We start from the raw sequence: 10,271 nt of genomic DNA on the forward strand, positions 1-10,271 counted from the left end.
CCTTTGTGCCCTTCTGACACTGACCCCTCCTTCTGGAAGTAAACTGTGTGTCCCTGAGCTAATTCTTCCTATCCTGGCAGTGCATGTGTTAGAGGGACAGACCCAGGGCTCGCTGACCCCGACTCCCAAGGGACCCATTCAACTCTGCGTGCTGCGCACAGTTCTTTTGGATTAATCCAACATTTAGTAAGCTGGGATGTATCAGCTGTATGCAGTTGGCTCCCTTTCAGCGTGAAAATCAGTTTTGGTGTGTTGTTCTTTACCATAAACATTTTCCATGAGATCATTCGTGAAGCTGGTGAGCTGACTCTGAGGGAACAGTGTGGCTCCCGCATGGTCAAGGTAGACAGTTCCTGAAAGAAAACACAGAATAAAGCGGTGGTTATTTTTCAGACGTGTTCCAATCATTTCACCTAGATCCCGGATCATGTGAGCTTGAGCAGGAGGGACCCCCCAGGCTACTGACTTCTCCCAGCATCTTGACAGGAGCTCCTTAATCCGAGTGGAGGCATGAGCAATGGAAGGTTGCACTTTCCCTATCGAATGACCTTTAGAGCCCGGAGCAAGCGTTCCTGATTAGCCAGCTCTTTTGTGACCCTGGAACAACATCCCACACAGAGGAGGAGCCCAACAGACATTTGTGATTCATGACGGTAAAGCAATTTCACATTATGACTCACTTCCTCCCTGGAATTTCCTTGCCGCTTCCCTGGCAGCCAAGCCTTGATCCTGCTTTCCCACAGTGAACTCTACATCCTTCAACCCTAGAATAGCTCTGAGAGCTTCGGACAATACTAGGATCATAAATGATCTTTCTAGCCTCTCTCATAACAGAGACAAGCAAATTTAGATGAGCATGAGACACCGAGGTTCTCCCATCAGACGGTGGAAACCAGAAAGTTGGATAATTCACCATGTGGGCAAGGTGCTGGAAAACAGGCCCTCTGGTTCATGGCCAGTAGGAGGCTACACTGATACAACTTCAGGGACAGCAATCTAGCCACATCAGTCATGGTTTAAAACCCACGGGGCAACTGGGTGGGACAGCTGGTTAAGCGTCTGACTCTTGGTTTCGGCTCAGGTCATGAGCTCAGGGTCCTGGGATGGAGACCCATGTGGGGCTCCAAACTCAGCAGGGAGTCTGCTTAAGATTCTCTCTCCTTCTCCCACTGCTCCTTCCCCATGTTCTCTCTCGCTCTATCTATCTCAAATAAATAAATAAATCTTTAAAAAATAAAATAAAATACAGGACACCTGGATGGCTCAGTGGGTTAGGCCCCTGCCTTTAGCTCGGGTCATGATCTCAGGGTCCTGGGATGGAGCCCAGCATTGGGCTCTCTGCTTAGCAGGGAGCCTGCTTCCCTCTCTCTCTCTGCCTGCCTCTCTGCCTACTTGTGATCTCTCCCTCTGTCAAATAAATAAATCTTAAAAAAAAATTTTTTTAATAAATTAAATAAATAAAATGCAAACCCTCTTTGACCTCATCCCTCTTCCGGGAATTCATCTATAAATACCCATGGTTTGTGAAATGGTCTGCACATGAGGACATTTAGTGCAACAGCATTGTCTGCAATAGCAGGAGATTGGAAATGACATAAATATCCTTGAACATGTGTTTAAAACAAAGAATTCTTGCACCTCCATCAAGTACTTTGTAAGTACTGACATAGAGCAAACTCTGAGATATACTTTCCAGAACATACAATGTAAATAGATTCATTCCTTCTTTCATTCACTTAAATGTTTTTCGTTATTGTTGTTTGCAGAATGGATTTTTTAAAATATTTTATTTAGGGCGCCTGGGTGGCTCAGTGGGTTAAGCCGCTGCCTTCGGCTCAGGTCATGATCTCAGGGTCCTGGGATCGAGTCCCGCATCGGGTTCTCTGCTCCGCGGGGAGCCTGCTTCCTCCTCTCTCTCTCTCTGCCTGCCTCTCTGCCTACTGGTGATCTCTCCGTGTCAAATGAATAAATAAAATCTTTAAAAAAAAAATAAATAAATAAAATATTTTATTTATTTATTTGACAGAGAGAGAGGATCACAAGCAGGCAGAGAAGCAGACAGAGAGAGGGGGGAAGCAGGCTCCCCGCCAAGCAGAGAGCCTGATGCGGGCTCAATCCCAGGACCCCGAGATCATGACCCGAGCCGAAGGCAAAGGCCCAACCCACTGAGCCACCCAGGTGCCCCTGCAGAATGGATTTTTTTTTTGGTTCTTTATAATAGCTTTATTGAGATATAATTCCCATATCATAAAATTCACCCCTTTAGTGGTACTTTTAGCAGATTCACAAAATTGTGTGACCATCACCACTGTCTAATTTTACAACGTTTCCATTCATCCCAAAAAGAGAACCCATACCCATTACCAGTCACTTCCCAATCCATCCAACCCCAGCCCTTGGCAATCACTAATCAATCTACTTTCTATCTGTACAGATTTGCTGATTCTGGGCATTTCATATAAATGGAATCATATACTATGAGTTCTTTTAGTGTCTGACTTCTTTCACTTAGTGTAATACTGTGACATTTTCATGTCATTCCTTTTTATGACTGAATAGTGGGAGGCACCATATTTTACTTATTCATTCACCCAATGATAAACATGTGGGTTGTTCCCATTTTTTGTCTATTCTTAGTGATGCTGCCATGACTATTTACATGCAAGTTTTTGTGAAGATATCTGTCTTCTCCCATTTAGCCAGTTATCTTTCTTGGTGGTGTCCATTGAAGCATAAAAGTTTTTAGTTTTTAAAGAAAGATTTTATTTATTTATTTGACAGAGAGAAACGCAGCAAGAGAGAGAACACAAGTAGGGGGAGTGGGAGAAGGAGAAGCAGGCTTCCCACTGAGCAGGGAGCCTGATGGAGGTCTCGATCCCAGGACCTTGAGATGATGACTTGAGTTGAAGGTAGATGCTTAATGACTGAGCCAGCCAAGTGCCCCTAAAAGTTATTAATTTTGATGAAGTCCAATTTGTCTATTCCTGTTGTTACTACTGCTTATAATTTTAGTGTCATAAGAAACCACTGCCTAATCCAAGGTCCTGATAATTATTGTGTATGGTTTCTTTTTTTTTTTTTTTTTTTTTTTAAAGATTTTATTTATTTACTTGAGAGAGAGACAGTGAGAGAGAGCATGAACGAGGAGAAGGTCAGAGAGAGAAGCAGACTCCCCATGGAGCTGGGAGTCCGATGCGGGACTCGATCCCGGGACTCCAGGATCATGACCTGAGCCGAAGGCAGTCGTCCAACCAACTGAGCCACCCAGGCGTCCCTTGTGTATGGTTTCTTCTAGAAGTTTTATATTTTTAGCTCTTATATTTAGGACTTTCTTTCATTTTCAGTTAATTTTTGAATACAGTGTGAGGTAGGGGTCCAGTTTCATTCTTTTGCATGTGGATACCAGCTGCCCCAACACGATTAGTTGAAGAGACTGTTCTTTCCTCTATTGAATAGTCTTGGCCTTCTGTTAAAAAACAGTTGACAGGGGCACCTGGGTGGGTCAGCGGGTTAAGCCTCTGCATTTGGCTCAGGCCATGATCCCAGGGTCCTGGGATGGAGCCCTGCATCGGGCTCTCTGCTCAGCAGGGAGCCTGCTTCCCCCTCCCGCCCTGCCTGCCTCTCTGCCTACTTGTAATCTATCTCTCTCTCTCTGTCAAATACATTAAAAAAAAAAAAAAAGGCAGTTGATCATAGGCGCATGGGCTTATCTCTGGACTCACAGTTGTATTCCACTGTTCTATGCACCTGTGCTCATACTGACACCATGCTGTCTCGATTGCTGTAACTTAATATAAATTTTACTTTTATGGGAAATGTGGGTCTTTTAACTTTGTTCTTTCCCAAGTTTGCTTTGGCTATTCTGGGTCCCTTCCATTTCTGTATGAAAAGGATCAATTTGTCAATTGCTGCAAAAAGGTACCTGGGAATGATATGCAATCTATAGGTCAGTTTAAGACTTTTGCCATCTTAGCAATATTTAGTCTTCAAATTCATGAATACAGGGTGTCTTTCCAATGATTTAGGTCTTCCTTTATGTCTTTCAATGTTATTTTGTAGTTTTCAGTGTTTAAGTCTTGTATTTCTTTGATAAATTTATTCCTATGTATTTTATTCTTTCTTATGCTTTCCTTTATTTCATTTTCTTGCTAGTGTATGGAAATCAGCTTGCTGTTTGTATATTGCGCTTATATCCTGTAACCTTGCTGAACTTGTTTTCTAGTTCTAACGGTTTTTTATGTGGATTCTTTAGGATTTTCTATATCCAAGATAGTTATTATCCACCAATAGAGATGGTTCACTTCTTCCTTTCCAATTTGGGCAACTTTTATTTCATTTTCTTACTCAATTGGCCTGGTTAGAACCACTAGTACAATGCTGAGTAGAAGTGGTGGACCAGATGTTCTTGTCTTATTCCTGATTGTAGCAGTAAAGCTATCAGTCTTTCACCAGTATGCTGTTAGCTGTGGATTTTGTTTTTAGATAGCCTTTATCAGGTCAATTAAGTTTCCTTTTATTTTCTAGTTTGTTGTATTTTTACATTCGAGAAATGTTTATTGAGTACTAATGGTGTGCCTGGCACTGTTCTAAGTAGTGGAGACATAACAGTAGACCAAAGAGAAGCTAGTATGAGAGTGACAGAGAAAGACCATGAACAAATAAATGTAAATTATGTCAGATAACAGATGTTACAGCTCAATTGTGTAATAAAAAAAAAAACTGTATACACTTATATAAATACAAACAACAACTCAAAAGGCACACAAGACATAAGAGGCAGGAGCTAATTCAGAGCTGACCAGAGCTGTGGCTGAAAAGAGAGGGGGTTCCCTGGCCATTTTTTTTTTAAGACTTTATTTATTTTTTTGACAGAGAGAGAGAGGTCACAAGTAGGCAGAGAGAGAGGGGAAGCAGGCTCCCTGCTGAGCAGAGAGCCCAATGCGGGGCTCGATCCCAGGACCCTGAGATCATGACCTGAGCAGAAGGCAGAGGCTCAACACAGTGAGCCACCCAGACACCCCTCCCTGGCCATTCTTTACCCTCCCTTGGCACCTTTTGAGTGCTGTGTAAATGCACTACCTAGTCCAAAAAGTTAGCTTTAGAATAATGTTCTCATTAACTAAAGATTCAGAAATACAAATGCCCTACTCCAAAAGAAAGGCTTTTGTACCCCTGGGCATCAGGGAGATGTTTATGTGAAGACACAGCATGTGTGAAACCTGAGGGGCCCCGAGGGAGCACCGCAGGCCTTGTCCATGGTCTTCTGCAAGACCAGGAAGCTTTTGGGAGAAGCCTGCTTTGGCCTTTGGTCCAGTGAGTAGTTTTGCAAAACTGGGCAGCTGTGTTAGATTAGCTAGAGGTCTGATCTTGGCAGAAGTCAGCTAGCATCGTGGTTAACAGGGAGGAATCCAAGTCAGCCAACTTGATTAAATCCTTCTCTACCACCAGCCATTCTGGATCCCTGTTCCTTTATCTGCAGGTGGGATGGGGGTTAAAAGAGTTGGTATACAGAGCCCAGTTTAGTGCTTGGCACACAGTAACTCTTCATGAGATCTGGCTATTAACAGAAGAAGCAGGCAAATGACCCCCAAACCCACTGGCATTGAGTCTTCAAGAAGGAAATTCCAGGGTCTCTTCCAGTTCTCAGCCCAACACAGGGTGAGTGGCCATCCACTAGCACCCTGCGACTTCAAGAACTATCTGGGGGCTACTGAGTGGCTCAGTGGATTAAAGCCTCTGTCTTCTGCTCCAGCTGTGATCTCAGGGTCCTGAGATTTAGTCCCACATCAGGCTCTCTGCTCAGCAGGGAGCCTGCTTCCTCCTCTCTCTCTCTGCCTGCCTCTCTGCCTACTTGTGATCACTATCTGTCAAATAAATAAATAAAATCTTTAAAAAAAAAAAAAAAAGAACCATCTGAACCACATCTGAAAATTCAATAGTCTCCCTTCACCAAGACAAGGGAATTCCCATCCAACTGGTTGGGCAAGACATTTCAGCACTTGAAGATTAAGCATGTAATAATCTAGAGCTACTCCTAAACCAGATAAATGCTCAAACCTACACAAAAACTATAAGGGGAAGGAAAAGGGGGAAAGGAAGAGGAGGTGAAAGTTATATTATTTTGTTTTGTTTGTTTTTCCCTGCCCCATGAGAGTTAAAAAAAAAAAAAAAGTGGATATGTTCCAAGACTCCCAGCTGTGGGAGGGATGGATTTAATCCACAAAAAAATCTACTTGAACTATTAATGTGAGGAAATGCTGGGAACTTGCACTAGATAGACAGACAGACAGCATACAGTACAGTAGATGTTAAAGGGACTCTGAAGTCCGGCCTCAGATCCTGGCTATCACATTTAGATTTTACATTTAAGGGAAAAGATGCTGTTCTCTGAGGGACACAAGTGAAACAAGCAGGGGCCCAGAACATCCCTCTACTTTCCCAGCATAGTGTTGAGGAGAGAGGTCAGCCAGTAATGGGTGTGAGGGACCAGAGCTGGATTAGGGGATTAAGCAGGTGTGGTGCAGAAATAATTATGGACTGCACGGTAACAGCCTCGGAGATTTCCTTCAAAAGAATGGGGAGCCTCCTTCCCTCCCTCCACACCTGTTCATTGTACCAGTCTATTTCTTGGGTGGAAATTTCCATAATAAAAACTGTCAGGGGGGTGCCTGGGTGGCTCAGTGGGTTAAGCCTCTGCCTTCTGCTCCAGTCATGATCTCAGGGTCCTGGGATTGAGCCCTGCATCAGGCTCTCTGCTTGGCAGGAAGCCTGCTTCCCCCTCTGCCTCTCTGCCTACTTGTAATTTCTGTCTGTCAGGTAGATAAATAAAATCTTAAAAAAAAAAAAAAAAAGTCAGGGACAGCAGGCGGAAGCATAGAGGTGAGATGCTGTCTCCCCTGGGTGAATGTGGCACTGGGAAGAATGGGGTGGTAGTTGAGAGGCTGCCAGAAGGTTCCCTCTCTCCATACTGAAATACAGAGAGGAGACACACAGAGGGGAGGCCACAGCCCTGAAAGCCCCCAAAGGGACAAAGCAGTCACTATCCCAAACATAAGAGTGGACATCAGCTGCAGGTAACTGTAAGAACTGTGACATCACTGTTGCTCTTCTCCCACAAGCTGGGGAGCAGTCACTGGTTGTTCATCAGGGCAGAGAACGTACACCTCAAATCCCGGTGCCTGGTGCCACTTCCATTCACCCCTGTTCAACAGGCTGGTGGTTCTTTTTTTTTTTTTTTTTAAGATTTTATTTATTTATTTGACAGAGAGAGATCACAAGTAGGCAGAGAGGCAGGCAGAGAGAGAGAGAGGAGGAAGCAGGCTCCCTGCTGAGCAGAGAGCCCAATGCAGGGCTCGATCCCAGGACCCTGAGATCATGACCTGAGCCGAAGGCAGCGGCTTAACCCACTGAGCCACCCAGGCGCCCCCAGGCTGGTGGTTCTAAGGCTCCAGGAAGACCGCCACACAAGGTCCCTGGCAACAGAGTGAGTCCCCACCAGTGTGGGAGCCCTCTCGCTCTGTTGGGCAAGGCCACAGGGCCAGATGGAGCTCCGTTTCAGATTTATTTCTTTATTTTTAAAAAATTTATTTATTTGACACAGAGAGAGAGAGAACAAGAGGGGGAGCAGCAGACTGAGGGAGAAGCAGGGTCCCTGCAGGGAGCCGGATGTGGGGCTCAATCCCAGGACGCTGAGATCGTGACCGACACTAAGGTCGACGCTTGCCGACTGAGCCACCCAAGCGCCCCGCCATTTAAAATTTAACCAGCCTGATCTGCCTTGCGGAAATCAAAGGGACGACGTGACCCCGGTCCCGGTGTCCAATTCACAGGCTTGTTCTCTACTTAAAGCGCACACTGCACGGTTTGCTAATGCGAGTCCTCCAGCGAGCTAGAGTTCAGAGATATTGTTCTGACTGCACGAGTGAGAAAAATGAGACTTCGAAAATAAAAGATGCTGTGAACTCAGTCTCCAGAAGCTGTAGCCTCTCCATCCCAAACCCGCACGCCGCCCCTACAGTCGCGGTCCCAACGCGGCGCACCGACCACGCACTCACTGCACCTGTCCGCAGGCGAACACCTGAACACCAGTCAGGAGCGTCGGACATTCGTGCATTTTGCAAGCCCAGCTCCAGTCAGACCTTTAGAGCCGGAGGTCTCATGGCACCCACGGGGAAAAGGAATCACTAAGCCTGGCCCGCGGAGGGCGAGTGCAGGTGAGTAAGGCGCAGACTGGTCCTGCACCACGGGAAAGTCTAAGGAGCTAGAGAGGCAAGAAATCTTGGGCTGCAGGTGGGACCTCAGGGAGCTGGGTCCACGAAGCGGACGCGTGCACACGTCCCGCCAGGTCTTTCGATCCAAAATGTATCCCAGACAAGGCGAGGTGCTCCCACCTAGAGCCAAAGCTCTTTCCCCGTCAGTCCCAGAACACCAGCGCTCCCACCCCCACACAGGTGCCCCGCCGGCCTCACCTGCCAGGCGGCCGAATTCGCGCTCGCGCAGCTCCCGCAGGCCGCGCGGGCCATAACCGTAGGCGAGCGGCCGCTTGCTCGACTCCCGGAACCGCGCGAAAGCCAGCAGCTCGGCACCCCGGGGCGCTGCCCCGCCGGCCATGACCCAGGGCGGCCCGCCGCGCCGTCCAGGTCGCCGCGCCGGGGGAAATGCCGAAGCCGGCGCGCGGCGACTCCGCCCCCAGTCGCGCCCCGCTGGCACCTTCTGGGCCTTCGAGGGCACCTGGTCCGCGGCCCAGGGCGGCGCCCTGCCCGCCCCCCCTCCCCCCGCTTGCCCGCGCGCTGACTCACAGAGTTTCACTTCTTTGCGGCCCTTTTCCTGGGGGCGGGGCGAGGACGTCCCGGTCTTCCCAGCTTCCCAGCGGAGCCCACCGAGATGCCGCCGAAGACCCGTGGAGCACGAAGCTCTCGCTTATCTAGGGTCCCACGAAGAGCCTGGTGGCAGAAGTAACGCACGGCCTTTTCCTGCGAGGCGTCCTGACCCCCGGCGATCCTCCCGGGCCGACTCTCCCGGTCCCGGGCCGACTCTCCTGGTCCCCGGCCCCGCACGACACCCGGGAACCCCACTCTGGCGGCAGGACCCTCGCGGGCGTGGCGCTTGCCGGGAGATTTGTTGCTGCTCCCCACTGGGGTGTGTGCTCGGCGAGTCTGAGCGAAGCGTGGAAGAGGAAAAAGGCCTTGGATCCCTGAGGTTGCTTAAGGGTCTCCGTGGCTGGGGACCGTCGAAACAGTAGTTCGCGTGCGACTCCTGCGCCTTGGCCCTGAGAGGTGGGTGCGGGAGGAAGAGCGACTCTGGCCACAAATGCCTCAGTACCGAGCGGCTGACCAAGCCTGGGGGTCGGAAGTGCGGACCGTGTGCGGGAGTGAGTGGAGCCCAAGAACAAGGAGGGAGAACTTAGGTGTGATCCTAAGGTCGGGCCCGCTTGCGAGGATGGAGTGAAAGATGATCGGAGGTTCCCCATTTGGGGCTGCAGTTCTAAGAGCCAGTTCCCGGGGCGTCCCCACGCTTAGGTGGTCTCTGCCTGCAGCCGGGTCAGGCTCATCCTCCTCACTGCCAGATCTCCGGGTCCTTACTGGACAAGCATTCATACTCGTTCTGGAAGGAATGAGTGTATGCATGAATCAATGCCCGAATTTGCTCACTGACATCACTGACCACCTCCATCCTCTTCTGCGTACCTTCTGCCTACACTCGGAGCAATGGTGACATCTTGACCCCTCTCCACTGTGCTCTCTCCTGAAATGTGACTTCTGGCAACAATAACAAGAGCAGGTATGCCCTGGGCACATGTTCACCGTTACCTGTACTCATTATTCCACAGTTAAATAAGCAGATCTATGGGGTGGCTCTTACAGGTGGAGAAGCTAAGTCAGAGAGGTAGAGTAACTTGCTCAAGAGCACACAGCTAAAAGATGGACAAGTCAGCACCTGCGAAGTCCACTTCCAGGGCCCTGCCAGTTAAATGTGTCCAGCAGCCTCTCTGATACAAGCCTCAGGGCCTCAGTTTCCCCATGTCTAAGTTGGGAAAGTGCTGAGAGTTGGTCCTCCCAGGGACTGTCTGGTGTGTGTGTGCCACTCACCCCTTCTTTAATGTCTTTCTTCCCAGAGAGGATTTCCTCCAGGACAGGCTTGTCAGGTATTAATTTGCATAAATCACCTGGAAGACTATTAAAATGCAGATTCTAATTCTTTTCCATTTGGGTTGGGGCCTGTGTGTCTAATGAGGTTCGGTGTTTCTAATGAGTCTGGGTGATGGTGTTACT

The 10,271-nt window shown here is 48.4% G+C and overlaps 1 protein-coding gene across 4 annotated transcripts in view; it reads right to left on the reverse strand.

The window, feature by feature from the left end:
- The window catches only part of MOCOS (molybdenum cofactor sulfurase), a 61,730-nt gene extending 52,842 nt beyond the window's left edge, over nt 1-8,888 (reverse strand). For 3 of the 4 annotated variants that reach the window (XR_004278091.1, XM_032310693.1, XM_032310692.1), the window contains exons 1-2: nt 8,469-8,792; nt 264-353 (exon numbers count right to left, since the gene is read on the reverse strand). Coding sequence is in view for 3 of the 4 variants with exons in the window: in XM_032310693.1 (XP_032166584.1) it covers nt 264-353; nt 8,469-8,610 (232 nt within the window). In the remaining variant the exon portion in view is untranslated. The other variant, XM_032310694.1, reaches the window with a different exon arrangement.
- Between the last annotated feature and the right edge of the window lie 1,383 nt (nt 8,889-10,271).

This window comes from Mustela erminea, chromosome 13 (assembly GCF_009829155.1).
Source record: "Mustela erminea isolate mMusErm1 chromosome 13, mMusErm1.Pri, whole genome shotgun sequence".
Classification (NCBI taxonomy): Eukaryota; Metazoa; Chordata; class Mammalia; order Carnivora; family Mustelidae; genus Mustela; species Mustela erminea.